Genomic DNA, 24,495 nt, shown 5'->3' on the forward strand with positions numbered 1-24,495 from the left:
TGAAATAACACTGCAAGCCAGATATATTAAGGTTTTGGTCCGGGGCCTGCCTGTGGACTTTGATACAGATGCCATCAATACAGAATTACAGAAAAACAGTATTGAAACCTTTAAAATTGTGCAGTTTAAGAAAAGAATGGGAGAGGCCTGTCGGCTCCTTCCACTTTTTCTCATAATCCTAACATCAACGGCGAATCACCAAAGAATATTCGAAGTCAACAACATACAGCAGATCCCGATCAAAATCGAACGATTTCGAGGAGGTCGAGGACCTATACAATGTTACAACTGCCAAAATTATGGACATACACAAAGCCACTGCAATGCACCTGCAAGGTGTGTAAAATGTGCTGAAAACCACAGGTCACATGAATGCAACAAAGACAGAACTACACCTCCAAAATGCTGTAATTGTTACAAAAGCCACACAGCCAACTATACTGGGTGCGAGACCCGTCCCAGCAGAAGGAGCCCTCGAACAACATCATATTCGACGCCTAAACTTGCTCATCGATTAGTGTCATTAATCAAAGAATTACAGGAATTGCTCAAAAATGAAGAAGTGCTCCGTCTTCTGCGGGGGATCATCGGGGAAACATCTCAATCCCAGTGAGTTCTACTTTTATTTTCAAGACTCTCAAGTTAAATTCACTGAACTTTTCACATCAGACTTTTACTTAAGTTAAATTAAATTACATTAAGAATTATTTTCTGATAATATAACCAATTTATGCATACATATATATCAACTTTGCATGTTAAATTCTTTTGAAAATTCTATTGTATTTAATGAGCAATACTTCTCTGATAAAATATATTCACTGCATTTTCTCCAAATATGTTATTTCATCATGTATCAAGGTATGATTTATCTATATTCATCAATTATGCCTTTCATTTTTCAAAAATCAATTACTGTACATATCAAATCATGTTTTATCTTTATTTTTAATTTAAGTCTACAATCAATATTTCTAGTGTTAAGTCAATTTGTCATATTAAATTTCATTGTTTTATTATTTCACAAGCAAACGGCTTAATTTTTTTTATGGCTACCACAATGTATTCGAATGAACTTCAATGTATGTCATAATTAAATATGTGCTAGTTAAAATATTGAAATTTAATTAGTGAAATATGTATCAATTTATGTTAATATTTATTTATGTCAACTTACGTATATATATGTCAAATTATGTTTATATTTATATATATCAACTTAGATTCGATGAATCAGATATTCAAATGTTATATTTACTCAAGCAAAGTGCTTGTTTTTCTATTAGCTACCACATCGACTGCTAAATTCAAAATGTTATTACTATAAATTTTCTGTAAATTTCTAGATGTATGGGATAGGGGCCGCTAAGAGGCCCAGGTGCCCAATTTTTGTAAATAAAAGTAAAAAAGTAAAAAGTAAATATACGTAGTTCAGTTCGTTTGCATAACGTCTTTTTAGCGTTTCCGTGGCTTCTGCGGAAATATTTAAGAAGATAAGTTGGTAATCGATCATTTTTTCTTTCGCTATACATGCTTCCCTTATTTGTAGTATATATGTTACTATATTAACCGTTAATAATCAATATTATTAAATATAATATTAATAACAAAAAGTCGGTTAAAGGGAATAATTTAAATGAACATTAACCGGTTATTATTAACCTCTTGGGAGTTCGAGTTAATTCAAGCGCGCTGAACAGGCCAAACTGTGCACACTCGAGATAATTCGAGCGGCGTTGTATTTTATGCTGCTATAATTTTTCACACTCGAATATAAACGAGAATTGAAAGTAACAATCTGAAAACTAAGAAAAAAAAAATCATTTTATTAATATTTATCACTTACATAGGATTGAAAGCTATAACACTTATTTATTCAAGAACAAATTATACAGAGATGCCGACTTGCTCCGGACAGCGAATAAATATTTTCGAGTGGTAGTTTATTAATTATGATTTTTGATCTAATAAATTCTATTTAGTAGATTTTTATCCACCACAATTTCTGAATAATTCGTAGGCTTATGTAATTCACCACTTACTAAAACTTATGTGATGCTATACCTTTTAAAAACCATGCAAAAATAGTAAAATATTTGGAAAATTTACTTTTCAGTTATTTATCGTTGTTGGATTACTGAAGAAATGTTGAATTACTGAAGAAAAGAAAGAAAAGGCAGTTTCGGTCAGTGACAACCGTTGAGGGAGCTACTTGAATTTTGATTAATATATTTATATTCCAACTGTATAATTTTCCCAAATTATTTTTATGAAAAAGAATAATTTTTCTATTTTTTTTAAAGTTCAGCTTAACATAGAATGGAATTAAAATAATAAAGCTTAGCCTAAATTCGCGTCATGTACAGAGCTTTAGTTTGATTTTCTTAAAAGTTTAATTCATACCGAAAAAAGTGTTTGGCAATATCAAGGCAAAGCATTAAAATTATATAACTATTTTTAATATTTTATCAATATGTTTTAATAATTTATTAATATTTTAATAATTAATTAATATTTTAATAATTTATTAATATATGTGTATTAAACTAATATTTTACCAATTGAAACTTCTTACTTAAATACTTTTGAATTTTGTTTACTTTTTGAGATTTAGAGTGTTCCAAAATTTTACAGATTTATATAAAATTTTCTAACTTATTTCACGATATTAAGTAGCAAGATTTAAAAAAGTTTAAATAAAGTTAAGGAATAGAGATTTGAAATGAAATGAAATGATTCATTCATTTTGAATAATTTCTTTCCGCTTCTCTGATTCATTCAGATTATTCATTTCGTTCAATTTTACTCTATTTATATGGTTCATTCAAGTTCTTTTAATGGATTTTTGGAGAAAAAAAAGTAAACCATAAATGATATTTTAACTGGTCACAATTTTATGATTCAGGAATGTATAATTCTTATTAGCATAATAAATGCTTTTAATATTTGTGCATCTTTAAGGAGCAATAAAAATTTATTATCATAAAATGAAAAGCCTTTATAATTCTGATTCGTATTTGCTTAACATTTAATTTATTCTTATGTGAATGTTAAGGTACAAGCACAGGATATACATGTGTTTCAATTTTCAAGGTTTGATAGAATCGTCAAATATTAGAAGAAAATTACAGAAGAAGCACAAATAAAAATAATAAATTTAAAAAAAAAGTATTTTAATCTCACCTCAAACGACAAAAAGCATCATTTTTGCATCATGACATAAAATCTCCGTCTGACGATTTTTAAAATTGCTGTAGCCCACATTTTTTGGTATGGTATGACAAAAACAGAAAACGAAAAAATTTAAAAAACTTAGCTTTTGCAATAAACTTTATTCACCATCTAAATTATCCCCCTTTTTAAAACTAAGTATTTTACTTATAAATTCAATCTTAGAACAATAAAACATAAGGTAATAGGCAATTGAAATAGAGCACCGTAGATCTGAGAGTAACCATTCGCCACGTGGCAACTTAAATAAACAACGAACGAAAAAAATGGCGACTTAAATAAACAAACGGCGACTTTTTCCCATATTTTTTTTTGAAATTTTTTAATTGCGTGAGGAATTTTTTTACACGATGTAGTCATTTCAGTAGGTTTAACTAAATTTTGTCGTATATTCATATTCTTTTTATTGTTGAAACTTTTGATGATTGTAGATTATTTCCAATATGAGTTTTTTTTAATAGAATTTAATCCAAGCAAAAAAAAAAAAAAAACAAACAAAAAAAACAGTGACTATTAAAAGAAAAGGACCTATCGGCATTGGTCACCGACTAATTAGGTTTTGAGAAACAAAAGTGGCTATAAAGTTATCCAATTCTACCGACCACTGGTTAATGATTGCCATATTCAGAATGCCTGCAACATGCAGTCTGAATATGGAATACTTACCTAATGTACAGTGCGAAAAAAATAAACGAACCACCGTAAACTTTTGATCTAATGATCGGATCTTCACGTTCTAGGTCTCAATCTTTAAGATATGAGGGGGTCACATCAAATAAACGAAATAATAATTGCAGACAATATATTAAGTAACGATATCAGACATTCGATTTCTGACCCCCAATATATAGGGGGTAGCTGCAATCTGAGAAATATGATCCCAATTGTTTGGTCAGGAGGGCGGTCAAGACTTGGATCCCTTAACACCTTGGGGACGGGTGATTCAGAAAAGCATTCGTACAAAATCAGAATCAGATGTAATTAAATATAAAACGGTAACTTAAATGTAGTCGTTTCTAATTTGACAGACTAACTTGGCTCTTTCTTCAATTATTGTTAGTTTAATCATTCATATATATAATCAATGTTAATTCAAAATATAACTAGTTTTATTTTGAACAAAGTAATGGTGAATTAAATAAATCAAACAATTATAACTCCGCCCACAAATAAATTGCTAACGAAATACTTTGATTACCAGTGATACGGTTTTATGCTTTTTACCCTGATTGATACGGTTTTATGCTGGCACGTATTTGTGACAGTCGGCGTGAAAGGGTTAATGTTAATTTTACTTTGTGCGTATTACGCCATATCTCGAGAGCTTTTTAAGCGAATAGAAAAGTTTTTGTATACAATTATAAAATTCGTTTATCCAAAGATAATGTCATGCAAAATGTAACTTTTAGTAAATTTTTAGAATTTTCTTATTATTTCATTTAATAATAGTTGATAGACTTTTCAAGTGTAAGGTGTACAATTCCTTACACATTTTAACGAATGCAAAACACAAAATTTGAGCGAAAAGAGGAATAATTCCTGAGAAACCGAATTTTAAAAATACGACTCTATAATTTTTTTGATCGGAAATCAGAAATCAGAAGTTTGAAAAAAGGACCGAAATTGGTGGCTGTGATTTCCACCGATGAATGTTGGTCTCACCGGTGAGGGTTCCCTTAAAAATTTAAAAAGTGGTAAACAGATGTCGATATTTTAACCGGTACTCCGAACACTGATGTTTTTCCTAATCTATCCTCAGCAGATATTAAAATATCGAATAAATATATCAATATCAACGAATAAATTAATATCAAATCGGATATAACAAATATTTTGGACATTCCCCAAAACGACGACGTGATTGTTGACATTCTCCGCTGAAAATGGACGTTCTCTTGATTTCGTTCATTCACAGTAACATATACATATTTGTAAATCTTTACGTTCTTTATAAACTTGTACATTTAGACAAAAAATAAATGTTATTAAAATATTTCGAAATAAAAATCAACAGCTTTCGGAACAAAACTAATTTATGATTTGAATACTCTTTACAAGAATTAGGTAAGATCAAATACTTGCATAAATGCAACAAAAAATTTGTTCCCTCGATATAATAAATATTTTGAATAAAAACAAACATTCAAAATGTGTTTGAGGCTAAGTTTTTCCTACATTTCCTATTATACGAAAATTAATCAAATGAAATGTTAATAAACGAAAAGCTGTAAATACATTAAATACTAATTTAGTAAATAACTTCCTCTAGAAATGCAGTTTGTTAACACGTTCACGCCGGGGTGAACCACCGGTGCATGGGTCACGCTAGATTGTCTCATCTTGGCAGCGCACCGGAGTAAAAACTAGTAACAATAAATTTCATTTTTTAGTTTTTTTCCGGGAATAATAAAAATCCATAACTACCAATTGTTTTCAACGGATGCAATTTTTATATTGAATTGTTTCTTCGCCGTGATAAATTTCCTTACAGTGAATTGTAATTGTTGAGAATAGATTAACTCCTCCCGAATGTTATCTAATATTGAAATAGTTCTTCTACCACTATTTTCTCCTTTCCCGTACCAGTATTTTCACTTTTCCCGGCGTGAACGTGTTAAATACTAATTTAGTAAGTAACTTCCTCTAGAAATGCTGTTTGTTAAACTTATCAACGCGAAATCATTTGTTCGCTAACACATTGCAAGCGGATCAGGTAGAAATACGTTTTTAAAATTTCTGCGATCCATACAAAAATTTAAAAAGTGGTAGCAAGACTACTTCTTTTCAGCTCTGTTTTTCATAGATATTACCCTTTCGTGATTATCACAAACATGGATGATTCAGTGTATATGTGATCAGTACTGCAATCGTTCATCGTAATTTTTTTTTAAAATGAAATTGTAGCTACAAGTTTGTCCAACTTTTATGAAATCCTGCCTACCTCTATTTCAAAATGTTAATCTATAATACCCGTAATATATTTTTTTGGAAAAATTGCTCGCATGTATTGTATTAACACCCATTCTCAATTAATTAAAAAAAATTGTAAAATCAAAAATAACTATTAAAATAAGTCGTAACATAATCTTTTTAAATGAAAAGCGAATTAAGGCAATTAAACTTTTCAAACGACAAAGCAAATTAAGGTAATTAAAGTTGTCAAAAACTACATTTGAAAGTGAACAGAATGTCTACCTGTCACGTGAATTTCTGAAAATTCAAAATTCTGAAATTTTCGATCTAACTAATTTAAAAGACACAGTTTTGCGTCCACTGGACATTGTTAGAACCTCAGCCTCAGCATTTGGCGCGGAGTGCCACTAACCGATTCATCGAATTTATTTGGTCATGTATTGGAAAGTCAAGAATTTTAAAATCTTGCGCTGTTTAGTTCCTAGTCTTTATTAAAATTACATAAATTTGCAGGCTCGTCTGCTCACTTTTGGTTTTCAAACCTTTGTCACGTATAAGGGCAGATTCAGAAAACAGTCAGAAGAACAATTCAGAGAAGGACATCACGAAGTACCCATCCAGGGTTAGGGCGGAATTCGAATCCATAACCGCTACGCTTTGCACAGCGTTCGGCGGAGGACACCATACGGCCAGAGCGGAAACCAGAATCCGAAAACTTCGGATTCGAAACTATGCATTAAAAATTAATTTTTTAAACAGGAGTGGTGATTAACAGTATCATAACGAAACATTTTTGTTTCGAAGCTATGTATTAAAACTCGAAATCGAGAAGTTCGAGAATAATTGAGAAGTTCGAAACTATGTATTAAAAATTAATTTTTTAAAAAAGAGTGGTGATTAACAGTACCATAGCGAAACATTTTTGTTTCAGACTCTCGTCTGCCGTAGACATCCTTAGGAAACACAATCTTTATAATCTGGCAAAATTAACTGATAAATTTTTATTGACAAATAAAAGAAATATTTCAATTTTCCTCTACACAACTTTCAGGTGGAGAGATTTTGTAACTAATTGTTTCTTTTAAAAAGTCCTAACACGAAAGTTTCTAACACGAAGCAGAACACTTTTATTCATTCTAAATTCCTTCTTTTTCTCGGTACTAAAGGTTAAACAAATTTGAAACTTATCCGGAAAAGGTTATCAACCGGTGTTAAGAACATATTTAATTTTTTTTAATCCTCGGGTGAATTTTTGTTTTGTTAAAAAACAACATGGTTACAAAGTTGCTCGAGGTCCTTAGGCTCCGTAGGCGCATTTTACCTGTCTATCGTTCGTGTGTTACTTCATATTGAAGCTATTTTAATCATGAATCTTTTTAGAAGAAAACAAAATAAAATAAATGAGTCTTACGGAATTGTATTTGTTTATTTGGTTTGTTGTTACAACATACATTTTCAGGTTTCAGTGCTCAATTAAGGCTTATAAACCTTTGTCACATAGAGGAACACATATCACTATACAGAGAAGGACAGCACGAAGATACATCGAAGGCGGGATTCGTACCCGCTGCCTCCATGGCTTTGCTCAACGTTTGGCGGGAGATATCGTTCGCCCTCTACACAACAGTAACAATTGTGGAATATTATATCTTTTCCTAAACAATAAGGAATGATAATTTCAGTGAGTATATTTTTACTGAGGGAAAGATTAAAATAAAAGGCTCTTACTATCAGTGTTCAATCTTTTCCAAATAATAGTCCAGTCTGGATGTCTGAGTGTCAAACTACAGAGAAATGGTTTCGCTTATAGCTGTTGAATTAAAAATGATGAACCCCAATTTTTTACGTTCTCCGTCGAACAAGACTTAAGAAATGTACGAAGCAGGAAAACGTAAAATCGGGGTAAAATAAATTTTAGTATATTTTCCAAAAATTGACACTTATGGGATAATCTATAGATATATATAAAATTTATATAGATAAAATTACATATTACATACATATATGTAAAATTTATATAGATTACATACAGATAAAATTTCAACAATATCGCTCTCAATGCTTACTATTGTTTTCAAACTTGCTTTAAAGTTTACATTCGCAAATGCTTTAGAGCTTTTATGCTTCAAACTGTAGATAAGTTGTGGGTATCTATTCTGATATTTTTAACTCATCTTCATTGTTTTCATCAATATCATTGAGAGCAGGAATTAAATCAGATAATGAAGAAATTGAAAAGCAATGGGATGTGTTTAGCAGTTGATATACGTGTCATCAATTTCAGAAGATCTTCAGGCATGCAATTTTATTCCGAAGAGTCAATGTTCCCGTTTGATATTGAGACGCAATTTACCTCTACAAACTTTATTAAGCCCATTTGTATTGCATTTGAGTCGACACTGTTCAACGCTGTGAAAATCAAATTCAGAGTTTTTAGAACATTTAATTTTTGCTTTAGAAGCTTCTTGCAGGTCATCGGAATCAAGAAAAATGATTACCTAACCAGCTGTGTAGTGTAAAGTTCTTTAAACGATTAGATAATTTCAAGATTCAGTGGTTAAGGATTGTTGGACAATTTAAGCTTCATACTTCCTTACCCCTCTCACACACATCAGAACAATAAGATAGAATAAAAAGAATGCCGGAAAATCTAATGAACAAGTTTCTTTTTTTCTAGAAAAGAAAAGAAGGGGAAAAGTTATTGCGACCTTACAGAGAAAAAAATGATTCAAAAACGATGCCTCAAAAACATATAAAGCGAAATTTTCTTATAAAGGGTAACGCAAAATCAGAGATAATTGAACATCATCGGTATGGGCAATTTTCACAGACCAGCAGAATATGATGTAGGAACAGGATAACTTACGAAACGGACGACGTAAAACCGGGGTTCCACTGTATATTGAATTTAAATTGGGAATATTGACGCTCAATTACTCTATTTTTTCTTTCCACTTCAATTACCATTGATTTTAAATTATTTACTTTTATAGGAACACTTTTTAAAAGAATTACTATAAAAAAATGAATACGTGGCACCAGATCACTTGAGAAATACTAAGGATGTAGTTCACACTTGCTACCTCATAATCTTGTTTATTTCGCGATCGAAACACTCGAGTACGCCCTCTAGCGGATAGGTTATTTTCAGGCTTTTACTTATTAAGTTTTCATTTAGTTCTATCAGAATGATTAGCAGAGTTGGACACCATTTTTAGCTGCAAGTAAAAAGCAAAATTTCCACAAGAAAAAGGCTAAAAAACTTGAAAAAACGACCCAGAACATTGGTAAATCTTTCTGAAACAGAGCGCACCCAACATTTGAAGAACAGTTTCTCAACAGCTTTTACCTTTCTATTATCAACAACATAACTCCCGATTTCGTGATCGCCTGCTGTTACACATGTGTGTATTACGATAAAATAATTTTTTCTTTTCTTCAATTCTATACAAATTGCAGTAAAGTCAACATTGCTTACTTCATTCCAATGAATAAATGTGATTTCAGAACGTATAGAACTGAAATAGTTATAGAATATTCTTCTTTTTTATAGAATAGTATATATTTCTGTATCTATATAATTCGAAAAACAACAGTAAAGAATTTTCCGAATTACTTGAAGTGGTATCATTTGTGTTGATTATTAATAAATTTTTATCGCTTTCTTTTTAAGTATTTTTTAATTTTGAATGATAAATTTCAACTAGAATTCAGCTATTTTGTATTTAAGTTACATATTGAAATTCATATCGAGATCTTGCAATTATAAAATTTTGTTGCGTGGTACGTCATCTTAGAGTAATGAAGGGATAATTTATGTATATATTATTGAGAAAAGAGTTTTCAAATGTAGAACGTATTATTTTGGAATTCTCTGGATTTATAAATTAGGTAAGTGTTATGATTTTGATAATGAAAAATATACTTGTAGAATTTTTTTTCTCTCGAATTTGATGAGTTCTCCATAGAATGGTTTTCTACGCCCGATTGAGAATAAAAAAAACATGAAAGTTAAATTGGAGGAATGTTTAGAACATCTTTTTTTGGAAGCGTTCTTTATTTTGCGTTTTTTAGTTTATAAAGAATGATTTTTTATGTTAGATCATTAAATTTAGTAAAACGATTTCCAGGCATTAGGTTTTAACTCTAATAAGAAGATACATATTTTTTTTTCTGTTTATTCACAAATATTTTTCCAATGTGTTTCGGATGTTCCTTCTTTAAAGAAAAAGAGATACCATTTTGCATGCAAAAGAAAGAATATCAAACATTTTTCTTTTTTAAATTTAATGAGCCACATTAAAGAAGGAACGTTGCAATGCTACACGCTACATTAAAGTTCATTATTCATGTAGAAATCGCAGGTATTCGTCTCCTACAACAACACCCCCCCCCATAGTTCGTTGCAATCGCGAATCTTGAAAATACTTGATTATTTTAGTCGTCTCTAGTTATACTTCAAACAATGACTTAACGAATCAAAAAATTCAGTTTCGCTTTTCATTCATCCCACTCAAACGGTTCTTCGTAGAATATTCTAATGTCGACAGTGACCTTTCTCGTGTTTTGAACGATCAGTATGCTGAATTTCATCGCTTCCAGATAATTCTTTAAAAGACATACAGACATAAATTCATTTTTGTATATATTGAAAATTTTCATAAATATTTTTATAAAACAAGAAAAATAGCAATAGGCCTGATGCAATAACAAATTCTAGACGCTGATGCTAAAATGTAACCTTTTTGTTACACATCTTCGCTGTGTATCATAATAAATATTTACTTGTTCAAACATTGCTAAACTGCTTTAACTTTCAAATAAATGCTTTTAATAAATCATAAAGTTGGAATATAAAGCAAATAATAAAAACAAGATTATTAGTTTAGTTATAGTTGTACTAAGTAGAAAATTTAATTTTAAATATAACAAAGTTGACAGACCACTGTAAACATCTGCTCAATTTAATAGATAAAGAAAGAGGAATAAAATTGGTAAATTGCCAGATTTTACATTTCGCTGTTTTCAATATAAATACAGCATAAACTTGAAAATATTTCAGAATTGTTCAACCAGCTTTAGCTTCAAAATGACTCTCCAACGTTTTTTGCTTGTTCTTGTGGTTTTGGCTGTTTTAGCTGTTTCAGGTAAGTTTAAAAGCTTTTTTGACACTGTTATAAGTTTTGGTGCATGGTTGAACAATAATATCGTTCAAATTTGCTGCAACTTTAATACGGAGCTCAGTTTTAATATATTATTATACTACACAAACTTTAATACACCATACAATGTTTCAATTTAAAGGAAAACATATGTGTGCTTCATTTTAACCCTCGATTAAGATTGCATTAAATTTACGCTACTTTACCGAAATTATGGTACTGGTATTACGACTATAAGCTGATATTATGGTACGTTAAATATTGAATATGGAACAAAATATTTGAAAAGTTTCGTGGATGAACAGTTAAAGTAAGATTTTGGGGAACTTGAGAAAGAATCAGAGTATCTGGTTTAATTTGATACCTTATAATCATGAATCAGTTTTGTACCTAAAGCCATTGTTACCATTGTTAAAGTTGCAGAAAGTTCGTACTGTATTTTGTTTCAAGATACTGATATTATGCTTCAAAATTAAACTGTTTTTTCATATGATACAGTTAGTTTAATGACTGCAAAATTGAAAAGCTTTGTGCAAAAATGTGTTAAAAAGAGTTTAGGAAATTAGAGAAATAATCTGGTTCAGTACTTCTTGAAGGCATACGATTCAATTTGTGGTTTAATTCCAGGAAAGGTTATGGTTCAATTTAATACCTTTTTATGGCTAAATCAAATTATATGGTTTGAAATTGAGCGATATTATGGTTTGAAATTGAACAGATTTTCTTATATTATATGGGAAGTTACATGAATATAAAATTGTAAAGATTTGAGGAAGAATGTAATAAAGTAAGATTTTTGAGAATTTGAGAAAGTATCACAGTATTTAGTTGATGTTAATACTTCTTTAAGATTTGAGAAAGGACGTATCAAATTACTAGACCTAAGAATCCGGGGTTCGAACCCCATTAATGGTTAATAGTTAAAAAATAATATATCATGAAAATAAAAGTTTTTTTTTTTGAGACACGATGGCTCAGGGGATAGAGCGTTCGCCTTCCAATGAGGTTAACCGGGTTCGAATCATAGCTGGTCGATAAGAATTTTGCATCCGGCTTGCAGCGGCCACTGTGTTGATGTGAACGATTCTCAGTGGTAGACGGATCATGGGTTAGAGTCCCGTTGTCGTCAAGCTATACGTGGGTAGTTNTTATGGTACTGGTTTAACGACTCTAAACTGATATTATAGTACTCTAAGTATTGAATATCGAACAAAATATTTGAAAAGTTTTGTGGACGAACATTTAAAGTAAGATTTTGGGGAACTTGAGAAAGAATCAGAGTATCTGGTTTAATTTGATACCTTATACTCATGAATCAGTTTTATACCTAATTAAAGTTGCAGAAAGTTCGTACTGCATTTTGCTTCAAGATACAGATATTGTGCTTCAAAATTGAACTGTTTTTTTCCCATATGATACAGTTAGTTTAATGACTGCAAAATTGAAAAGCTTTGGTGTAAAAATGTGTTAAAAAGAGTTCAGGAAATTAGAGAAAGAATCTGGTTCAGTACTTCTTGAAGGCATACTATTCAATTTGTGGTTTAATTCAATACTCCAGGAAAGGTTATGGTTCAATTTAATACCTTTTTATGGCTAAAGCAAATTATATGGTTTGAAATTGAGCAGATTTTCTTATATTATATGGGAAGTTACATGAATACAAAATTGTAAAGATTTGAGGAACAAAGTGAGATTTTTGAGAATTTGAGAAAATATCACAGTATTTAGTTCATTTTAATACTTCATTAAGATTTGAGACAGGACGTATCAAATTACTAGACCGGAGGATCCGGGGTTCGAACCCCATTAATGGTCAATAGTTAAAAAACATTATTTCATAAAAATAAATGTTATTTTGAGACACGATGGCTCAGGGGATAGAGCGTTTGCCTTCCAATGAGGTTAACCGGGTTCGAATCATAGCTGGTTTATAAGAATTTTGTATCCGGCTTGCAGCTGCCACTGTGTTGATGTGAAATATTCTCAGTGGTAGACGGATCATGGGTTAGAGTCCCGTTGTCGTCAAGCTATCCGTGGGGGGTTCTCATGGCCTTCCTCTCCATGTGACGCAAATGCGGGTTGGTTCCGTCAAAAAGTCCTCCGCGAAGGCAAATTTCTCCCAACAGGTGATCCAAGGGTTCCCTTGTCTTCTGGATTGTGTTCAAAATTACAAGGCTACGGTGTTGAACATTAGTAGCCGTAAACCCAAAACATAGGGTAGGCTGTTCAACGACTCTTATACAATAAAATAAAAATTAAGCGAAATTTTTAGGCGAAATGCAAGCACAGACACAGAAGAAACCTTTAAATTTTTAATGTTTATTTGTTTTAGTAATGGGAAAAGTTCATCATTATACACAAGGAGGAGGAGTGCCTGATACAATGCCTGATACAGCAGTAGAAGAAGAATCAGACGGGGGAGGATTAGGACTTTTAGGTGGTGAGTATTGTGTCATAATATGCAATGTTGTAGACGCAAGATGATGAAATTAAATATCATCACTATGAGCTCAATATTTTTAATTATAAAATCACATTAAACATTTAACAATAAAGAGTAAAAAAAATATAATGTTAACTAACATAATTTAACTAGAAAGTTTTTACTCAAATGAGTAGGAAAGGGGGAACCAGGGTGGTTCGCAGAGCTCGTCCTGCGTCATCATATATTAAGTCAGAAAAAGATAGTTGTTATCGTCTTTGGGGTAGAGGGGTAGCGCCATCTAGTGCTACAAATAAGCCACCCGTTACAATGTCTAATAAGGTCTAATAAAACGTGAAGATTACATATAACGATTTTATAAAGTGTTTTACGAGTAGATACGAATTAATTAACTGTTTTACCTTGTAACAAAAATATTTGTACTTTAAATGTCTTGGAAATATGTTTGAAGTTAATCTCTTAACTTGGCTACACGTTTTAAATAAGTTCTTAATTTGGCTATAAGGGTCTTGAGAATTTGAAGCCCTAGAAATATTTTCGAAATTAAAATCAGCTTTCAAAAATATCTCATAACATTAAATTTATTGCTGTAGGGTAATTTTCAACTCAATAACGTCTGAATAAATGTTATTTTAGTCAACAGAATTTTATTTATTTGAAAAAAAAAACAACTTTTTTTTTGAGAAAATGTTAAAAATGGCGGTGATTTGGAAGCATTTTTAAATTTTCTTATCAATTTTTGTTGTTAATGAAAATAAGAGAAACTATAATAATTTTTATAAGTATTTATTGTTTTGGGATACAGAAATTATTGTAATGTATTTAGTAATTATTGTAGTAAAATTTAACATCTCAATTAAATAGTAATTTAAACAAGAAAATAGAATAATAAATTAAATTTGCTACATTTTGTACAAAATTTGAGTCCAAAATTTCGTTTAACATATTTTTTACATAGGATTCGACACTAAATTCCTACAGTCTTTTTAAATTTTTGAAAAATTCAAAGTAATAGACCATAAATTTTTTTGTGGCATTTTCCTTATCGTTTGCTGCAAATTTTTGGAATTTTTTTTCATTTACTCAAATGGATGGCCAAAATAAGGTACGCCTTGTAAGTCCGCATTTCATTTTTAAACTTGGCATGCAGGTCACGAGTGGTTCTTTCTCTCATGGATCCCTTAACATATTCAGCACAAATGTCAGGAGCAGCTTTCGTTACATTAGAATCTAGCAATCGAGTGACTACTATAAGAATTTAACTCTTCACTGCATTTGTTTGCATACCTGCAACGCTAGAGATTGAATTAGACTTCTTCATCAGGAATTTTTAAAATTAACTAACTAACTCAGTGGCGCGACAGCCCATTAAGAGGGCCAAGGCCGACTGTGCCCAATTTTTTAAAATTAACGCAAAAAAAATACTAAATGTCCCCACTTCAATGCTACGTAGGGAGTGGTAGGAAGAGGTTGAAATTGTATTTTAGTTCATGATGTGATACTTTAAGGTCATATGTTTATTTCTCTCGTTATTTTCAAAGGAGTACGCAAGTGTATATGCATGTTTATAAACCTATTCGTTCTTTATAATCTTGTACATTCAGACAGAAACTAAACTAAACCGAAAATACCATTTCAAAAATTTTTTCATGTATATATATTTGTTTTCGGAAGGCAAAATTTAGTGGTGGTAACACAGAAACTAAAATATCGACTATGTTTTATTTTCGTTACCAATTTTTGAAATTTTCAGGGCCTGCGGGAAACCTGTTCTACGCTTTTTTGATAAAATCTCTTCTTGCAGGACTGCCAACAACTACACTTTTTGCAAAATATTTTATTTTTCTTGTTTTCCAGTGGCGCCATGAATGGCCAAGAATTAGACTTCTGCCACATCCATATATCACACCCGTTAATGGGGCGGACCCATTCATTCATCCGCAGATCGTAATTTTGACCTGAATCAGAGAACGATCCATTTTCAATTCAGTACCCTCTGAGGTTTTGATTTGTTATGGGAGCATGGAGAACTTTGTGACCCGACAGATTTAATGTGCACCAGTCACCATTTACTACACGGGGAAGTATTCAGCCGACTGGATTCGAGTCCCCGTTCTCACAAACGTGAGTCCAGCGCCTTGCAAACCAGGCTATACGTAAATGATTCAAAAGTTCGTGGCGAGCCTTTTAAAATGTTGGCAAAATTACCAAAAATTCTGAAAGCTCTACTTTTTGACTGCGCACCACTCTATGTACTTAAATGTTTTGCAAACAGCTGACCTGGTTGCCTTTTACAGGCTTTATTTTTTTATATTTATTTTTCATTCTGAATTTCGTATTTTTGAACAAGGCTTATACTTTTACTTATACTTTATGCCTTAACCAAGGCTTATATTTTTGGGAAAAAAAAAAAAAAAAAAAAAAAAAAACAATTTATGGTATTTTCTTTTTAAATCGGCTAATTTCAGGAGATTCTAAATATTTTTCAGTAAGATCAAAATTTTTTTTGCGTAAATTGTTGTTAATTTTTAATTGATTTAAATTTTGATAAAAAAAAAAGATTTTTGTGTTAATCTCTGCCTTATATTCCCTGATGAGGTTAAGAATTTTAAAACGAATATTTAAAAAAATTGATTTTATTTTTTATTGATTGTTTTAATATAAAGTCTTATTTGGAATGTTTTTAATGAAATTTTTTCAATTTTGAAGGAGTCAAGGAGTTGCTTGATGACGTACTCAGTGATGTTGGAGTTCACAATCAGTAACCAATGGAATTCACAGCCAAAATTCAAAACGAAAAATATATTGTTGGAATCGAAACTTAAGCGATTCAATAGCAATATTCAATGTAAAAATCGGTTAATCAAGATAGTCTTTTTAACAAATATTATAAGTTATTTGTATTATAAACTGAGCTTTTGATTTATTGTAATAAAAATAGCTTATGTAAAGTAAAATTATCCAAAATTATGCATAAATATTTTGACTTCGTAATGTGTGTCATGTTTGAACTATAACATCGAAGAGGGGTCTCATTGGTACAGATACATGAGCAGTTCAGCAGCGTGTTCAATTAAGACTTATAAGCTTTTGTCAAGTCGAAATACAGACAGGACGAAAGCTACATTTAGGGTTGTAGCGGGAATCGAACCTACTACCTCTACACAACATAGCGTAAGATGGGCGATACCACTCAGTGAGGAAGACCCCAGCTTTGGTTCGGAGTGTTGATGTCATAAATTGGGACAAAGTAATTGAAATAAAAAGTGATACTTAGCTAGAGCATATATATTATTTCCTCATATTGTCTGTAAAGTTTATCGAAAAGTATTAATAGTAAGCCGTTATTGCATTACATGGAGAGGAAAACCTTCCATGGGTAGCCTGACGGCAAGGAGACTCTAACCCATGTTCCGTCTACCACTGAGGATATTTTACGTCAGCACTGCGGTCGAACTAAACCGGATGCGGAATTCGTATCAATCAGCCATTGCTGGGACTCGAACCCGGTCATCTCAATCAAAGACGAACCCTGAGCCATCATGGCTTATACAATTTTATTTCATTTATATCTCGGCGCCTTCCTGGCCAAGCAGTATCTCCCGCCAAACGCTGCGTGAAGCGTGGAGGTGGCGGGTCCGAATCCCGGCGTAACCCTGGATGTATTTATTCTTCCTGACGTCCTTCTCTGAATTGTTTTATCTGTCTGTGGTGATTAGGTTAAATATATTAAATAAATTAATTCAATAAAAATTAACTATCAACACAGTTTAATAATAATAATAAAAAATAAAAGAAATTATATTAAGTTACAACATGGAAAGACAAATAGGATTAGCGACAGCAGCATTTCAAAAAATGGTGTAAGTTCATCAGTCAGCAAGATAGAATGAATGTTTTTCAATTGACCTGTTGCCATTTCTTGAAACTAAGGCTTTAACACAGAGATGTTGCCATCTTATAGAAAAGTCATTTCCTAGAGGGGAAAGTTTTGTACTGCCACCAGGCCAGTAAAGTTCATCGCCATCTGGTGAGAAGGTAGTTCACCACATGTCCTTCTATTTGACAAAGGTTGTAACGTATCAAGCTATATTAAAGAAAGAAAATCTGTTTTTTTCCCTGTAAAAACATTTATTTTACAACAAGAAATGCAGTAATGAAATTAAAGGTCCCGTAGCGGGATAGTAATAACTTTGCAAACAAATATAGAAAACCCGTAACGGGTAGTACAAACCTCAAATTCGAAAAACAAAAACTACACTCTAAAATGTCAACAACTCTCTGTTGTTCTAAAAATTGTCTCGTGCTTCTAATTTTATCCAATGCTTTTATTTTTGAAATTTATCTCTTTATGTATTTATTTTATTTTATTTATGCTTTTGCTAGCCAATTTTTTTTATATAAAATTTTAGACTTTATAAGCTTTATGAACCTAAATTGAGCTCACAAGCCTACAAATGTATGCAATTTCAATAAAGAAATAAATGCATTTATATCGGGGCTACTTTTTTAAATAATGTGCGTAACTATCCTCATTCTAAGGATTTATTATTTAATTCACTTCTAATTTATTAAAACTTCTGCAGAAAGCGGAGCAAACCTTATAGCAAGTATGCTAGTTTAATTGTAAAAAATAAATTATTAAGGTTGGATTTTTTCCCCTATATATATCTTTTTTAAGATTTTATTTGTGGTGCTAATGATGGGTATATTTAATTCTCACAGAAATAAATAAAGAATGAAGAAACTTTTTACCCCATTTTACGTTACTAAAGTAGTTTCTTCGAATGTTAGGACAATTTCGACCTTTATGTTATTTACTTCCTTATTTAACACGTTGAATGCCAAGCTAATTTTACATGGCTTGCCCGTCTGGCTAAACGGTAAATAACTATAAACTAAATTTGTAAATTTCACAGATTTTGCTAGTTTTTTAAAAGGTATAGCATGGCATATCTGAAAAAAGTATTAAATTATATAAGCCTACGAATTGTTTAGAAATAGTGGTGGATAAAAATCTACTAAATTGAATTTATTAAACCAAGAATCATAATTAATAAACTACCACTTGAAAATATTTATTCGCTGTCCGGAGCAAGTTGGCATCTATGTGTATATAAATAAATTTTTTTTTCTGTGTTCTATATTGCACAAATTTCTTCAAACCATTTTAATACCGATAAAAACATAAAAAAATTAAAAATTTACTCGAATTATGTATTTCTAATAACTTTGGTTCCGCCGGTCACCGGTGACCCCCATGGCATTCAACGTGTTAAAAACATAGTTATAAGGTTATTCGATGTCCGTAGGGGCCTTTTACTTGTCTATCGTTCGTACGTTGCTTCATATTGAAGCTATTTTAATCATCAATCTTTTTAAAAGAAAGCAAAAAGAAATAAATGAGTTATACAGAATTGCATTTATTTTTTTTATTTACTGGTACAACATCCACGGCTTTGCTCTGCGTTTGGCGGGAGATACAGCTCGACCTCTACAAAATTCGCGATCGCAATGAACTATAGGGGGCGCTGTTCTATTATGAGACGAATACCTGCGAATTCTATATGAACAGTCATTCAGTTACTCTGGAGATGTCTTTAATGTAGCGTGTAGCATTGTAACGCTCCTTCTTTATTGTGGCCAATTAAATTTAAAAAAGAAAAAATTTTGATATTCTTCCTTATGCAAACGAAAACAAAATGGTATCTCTTTTTTAAGAGAAGGAACATCCAAAACACATCGGAAAAATATTTGTACATAAACAGAAAAAAATATGTATATTCTTATAAGAGCTAAAACCTAATGCTCGAGAAATAGTTTTACAAAATTTAATGATGTAACATGAAAGGTCCATTTAAACTTTACATTCTATAGTTTTAAGAATCATATTACTTCAAAAATTAAAATGAACAAAAAGTATACATAAGCCTCATAATTTTATGAAATTTAATTTTGTAAACAACGTTTTTTGACAACAATTTTTATCAAAAAATTTCAAGTTTCAATAAAAATCATTATTTAGCGATCCAAAAGTTTGGACTCCTTAATGTTATTTTGTAAAAAAAAGTTGTGCGTAGAATTGTTAAGTTCTTTAAAAAATGTAGCGCGTATGGTACGAAAGGTTTCTTAATAAAATTTATTAAAACATTGCCCTCAAGAAATATGACTTTTTATGCACATAAAACACTCGTCTATTTCTATAAGTTGTAATTTATTTCAGTGAAGAAAAAACAAATAAGTCAAGCATCTAATAAATAATTAAACTCTTTTTATTATTTGAAGAAAAAAAAGAACTTCAGCCAAACATATGTCGAGTAAAAAGTTCTCAACAACATTTTGTAAATTTTGCAAAATTTGAAATGTAATTNTACCAAAAAAAGTACTTGCGTGGCGTGAAAATATCTTTTGTGATGTAACTCTTTCAAAAGTACATAAAAATGGTTGCCATCAGGGGTGTACATGTAGATTTATTAAATACACCTTGTGCGCCACCTAGGAACCAAATCTAGAACCCGACACTCAAAATTTTCGCTCTGTTACAATCGTACCCTGTTACAATTGACCCCACTCTCCCCTACTATCGGTAGAGTTTCAGTCCATCTCATGTTGCTGTGGCACATCAAGGCTTGTTTTAGTGAGTGGTGGAAGCTCTCGACCATTCCATTGCTGGCTGGGTGGTACGGAGATGTGCGAATTTGTTGAGTGTCCAATATTTTAGCTAATGACGTGAAAAGCGATGACTGAAATTGTCTTCCTTGGTCTGTGGTGATTCTTGAAGGCACACCAAATCGAGCAATCCAATGATCAACAAAAGCTCGAGCTACAGTTTCGGCTGTAATATCCGCCAGTGGTACTGCTTCTGCTCATCTGGTGTATCTGTCGATGCACGTAAACAAGTAACTGTTACCATTGGAGGGTGGCAGGGGTCCGACCAGGTCAAGGTGTATATGGTCGAACCTTGTTGAAGGCGGTATGAATGGCTGGATTGGACTACGAGTGTGTCGGGTGACTTTGGATCTCTGGCAGTCTAGGCAGCTTCTGGTCCATGCGACTATGTCTTTGGCTATAGCAGGCCAAACGTATCTGTCCATGACAACTTTTTTGGTGGCTCTTACACTAGGATGGGATAAGTTATGGAAAGCAAAGAAAATAGGTTTCCTAAACTGAACAGGGACATATGGTCTAACTTTTTGCTTGCTAGAGTCACAAATTATGTGCAGTCCATTCGTCAGATATAATGACTGGAAGTTTAGCGAGCACTTTTTATCACTCAGAAGAGCTTGAAGTTCAGTGTCACTTTTTTGAGCTATAGCCAGTTCATCAAAGTTTACAGGTGGCTCGCTACCAATTTGCTGAATTCTGGATAGCGTGTCGGCAACTACATTGTTCTCACTAGAGACATGTCTGATGTCCGTACTGAATTGAGATATGAAGTCCAGATGCCTGAGTTGGCGCGGGGAGCATGTGTCAGAATTTTTGGTAAAAGCATATGTTAAAGGACGATGATCAGTGTAAATAATGAAGCTGTGGCGAAATCATCGTACTTGATTCTAAAAGTTCATGCTCTGGCGAACCTAAAATATGCAATCTACGCTCAAAGTAATTCTTGTTATCTATGTGAACTGAACCGAAGTTCAAGAAATAAATCGTGGTCATCTCAAACTTCGTTACCATCGAAACTATTTTGCGATACTTTGTTCTTTTTCTCTACTTTTCTTTACTTTACTTATCTCTTTTTTCGGTAACCTGCCAAACGTTTTTCTTCAGCTTTTACTTGTTTAATTATTCTTTTATGGTTTTAATTTTGTTAAGTTTTCATTAAAATTATGTTTAAATTTAGCATTTCTTCAAATTATTTTATCTTTGGTGACAGACTCAACTGAACACGCAGACTCATAAATAACGCAGCCGTTTTCTCGCCAAAGATAAGTGGTGACCTTCGAACGTGATTTGCTCACGCAAGTAACGCCCACTTCTCAATCTCTCAACGGTTACGCCTACTTCGATGGATAGTCCACATTGTACGGTTGACTTGCTATTTGTGAATGCATCATTCACCTCCTGCGCTGTTGCTTCTCAGTCTCGTCTCGAACATTCACACAACGTCTACACTCTCAACGCCTGCATACTCTCGACTGCTAATGGCAACACAGGAGCGACTTCGACTGTGATGTTAATACACCTCTCACATTCAGTACTCAAAAAATCCGGTGACTCTCTCCCTGTCTTTCACAAGTACATCAACTAGTGAGATCTGTTCATCGAATTCTATCCCTGATAAAATTCTGGTGGGGGAGTACTGTGGCGTAACTACCACTACAAAAGTTTAACATCATTCAATAGTATATAAAGCATGCTAACTTAATTCTATCATGAGGTACCTTTTGATAGATGACGGTTGGTATTGTCGATATACGCCGCTTGTTAACTTACGAGAAAAGAAAGTAAGAGGTTTAGGACCTTCAGGAAAATGCGAATGGACAACAGCACCGATTGAAAAAGTGGAAGCATCAACCATTAGAGAAATTTTATTATCGGGCGTATGATGCGTTAAAGTTGTTGCATTAATCAACTCTTTTTTGCATTTTTCGAAGGCTAGTAAGGAATTCTCATCCCAGGGAACGGGACGTTTGTCGTTTCTTTTCGAATCCCTAAGAAACTCATTTAAGGGGGCCTGTGTTTCAGCAGTTTTTGGTATAAACCGCCTATAGAAGTTAATCATTGCTAAAAAGCGTCTTAGTTGAGGGATTGTCTCGGGTTTGGGAAATTTGGCAATTACCTCGACTTTGTCAGGAAGTGGCTTAACGCCTTCAGTAGTTATCAAACAGCCTAAGAACTTTACGGAGGATTTACCCAATACGCATTTGTCAGGATTTAGCTTAAGGCCAAAGTCCCGTAAGCGTGAAAATATTTTGTGTAAGTGTTCTACGTGTTCTTCTTCTGAAGTAGAAGCAATGAGTATGTCATCAAAATAAGGGACGCAAAAGTCAAACGGAGCTAATACTTGATGCATGAATCTTTGAAAAGTCTGTCCTGCTTTCCGGAGTCCGAACGGCATTGCGGTATATTCAAAGAGGCCAAAAGGTGTCGTTACAGCTGTTTTGGTTATATCTGGGGGATAGATTGCAATTTGGTGGTAAGCTCGGGCAAGGTCTAGGGTTGCGAATACCTTTTTTCCGAAAAGATTTTGGGTGCAGTCCTGGATGTGAGGGACAGGGTAGCGATCAGGAACAGTGATCGAATTAGAAGACGGTAATCGCCGCAGGGTCGATAATCACCGTTTGATTTCCTTACAACATGAAGAGGACTAGCCCAAGGACTTTTCGACGGTCGAAGAATACCTTGAGAAATCAGGTATTCGAACTCTTTTCGGACAGCGTTTAAAATGTTAGGTGCCAGACGACGAGGTTTCGAGAAAACTGGCGAGCCTTTGGTCTCAATGTGATGATATGTTTTGTTTGGGAGGTCAACATTATTGTTTTGCGATGGGTTAATTAACTCTGGATACTGGCGCAAGATATCGTCGAATTTTGAATCGCCCAAAAGAATTGAAATATTAGTGGAAAGTGGAGAATCCGAAGGCAAATGTCCATGAGAAGACAATTTTGTTACGGCATCAATCAAACAATTATTTTTAACATCAACCAATAGATTAAATTTTTTTAGAAAATCAGCACCTATAATGGGCTGATTGACGTCAGCAATGATGAACGGCCATGTAAAATTGTGGCGCAAATTTAAGTCTAATTTTAATAATTTAGTGCCATACGTTTTTATGACTGTGCAGTTGGCAGCATACAATGTCAATGTTTCGCGAGTAGTGGGAAGGGTTGTTTTGCTTTTGGGCAAAACGCTGACGTCTGCACCAGTATCGATGAGAAATTTAAATTTAGAAGAAGGGTCGGCCAAGAGAATTCGATTTATGAGGCGGTCGACTGTGTGGCCATCACACAATCGCCTAACTAGTTTGTTGAAAAATTACACGGCTGGGTACACTTTTTGGCATTTTGGCTAAAGTTAGTGTGATAAAAGCATTTGCCATTAGCAGGATCATTAAATTTTTTAAAACGGGTTCTAGAGCTGCTACGTTTGCGAAAATGATTTGGAGCTGGGCTACGCGATCTTTTGACAAAAGCAGTTAACTCATTAACTTGCTGTGTCAATTGAGCAGCTTGTTGTTCTAATCGAGAGGTGTGGGAATTAGAAGTAGCGGCAACAGAATTAACTCCCTGATGAATAGAGAGATCATTAATCTTGTCTGCCACAGTGGCTAACTGATCTAAATCTTCGCTGAGAGCGGCCAAAATTGTTTGTGTCCCATTAGGTAGCCCACCAAGCCACAATGATTTTAAAAGAGTATCGCCTACGTTGTCACCTGCGAGTGAACGCATTCTCGTTAAAAGCTGGGATGGTCGTTGGTCCCCTAACTCTAAACCTTGGAGTAAAGTTCTTATTTTAGATGCTTCGCTTTCAGAGTGTAACTCTACTAAACGTTTTTTAAGTGCTTCATATTTATCATTCTCAGGGGGCTTTAACACTAAATCACTAACGGAATTTAAAATGTCCGATTCAACAGCAGAAAGCACATGGTTAAATTTGGTTATATCAGCTGTTATTTTAGCCAAATCGAATTGCGCCTCCAAACGGACGAACCATAGCGCTGGATTATTTTTCCAAAAGGGTGGCGCCTTGACGGCAACATGAGCGACTGACTGATTTTCAAGTTCAGTCATAGCGTATTAA

General features: G+C 32.8%; 1 protein-coding gene and 1 long non-coding RNA gene across 2 annotated transcripts; one reads left to right on the forward strand and one right to left on the reverse strand.

The window, feature by feature from the left end:
• The first annotated feature begins 11,133 nt into the window (after window positions 1–11,133).
• On the forward strand, window positions 11,134–16,743 carry LOC122270087 (uncharacterized). The gene is made up of 3 exons (XR_006225595.2): window positions 11,134–11,291; window positions 13,639–13,746; window positions 16,459–16,743. It is a non-coding gene; the product is annotated as an uncharacterized lncRNA (long non-coding RNA).
• Window positions 16,744–23,686: 6,943 nt separating this feature from the next.
• Window positions 23,687–24,488, reverse strand: LOC122270089 (uncharacterized). The gene has a single exon (XM_043046183.2). The coding sequence runs from the start codon at window positions 24,483–24,485 to the stop codon at window positions 23,715–23,717; it is 771 nt and encodes a 256-aa protein (XP_042902117.1). The 5' UTR covers window positions 24,486–24,488; the 3' UTR covers window positions 23,687–23,714.
• Window positions 24,489–24,495: the final 7 nt, after the last annotated feature.

Source organism: Parasteatoda tepidariorum, chromosome 5 (genome assembly GCF_043381705.1).
Source record: "Parasteatoda tepidariorum isolate YZ-2023 chromosome 5, CAS_Ptep_4.0, whole genome shotgun sequence".
NCBI classification, from domain to species: domain Eukaryota; kingdom Metazoa; phylum Arthropoda; class Arachnida; order Araneae; family Theridiidae; genus Parasteatoda; species Parasteatoda tepidariorum.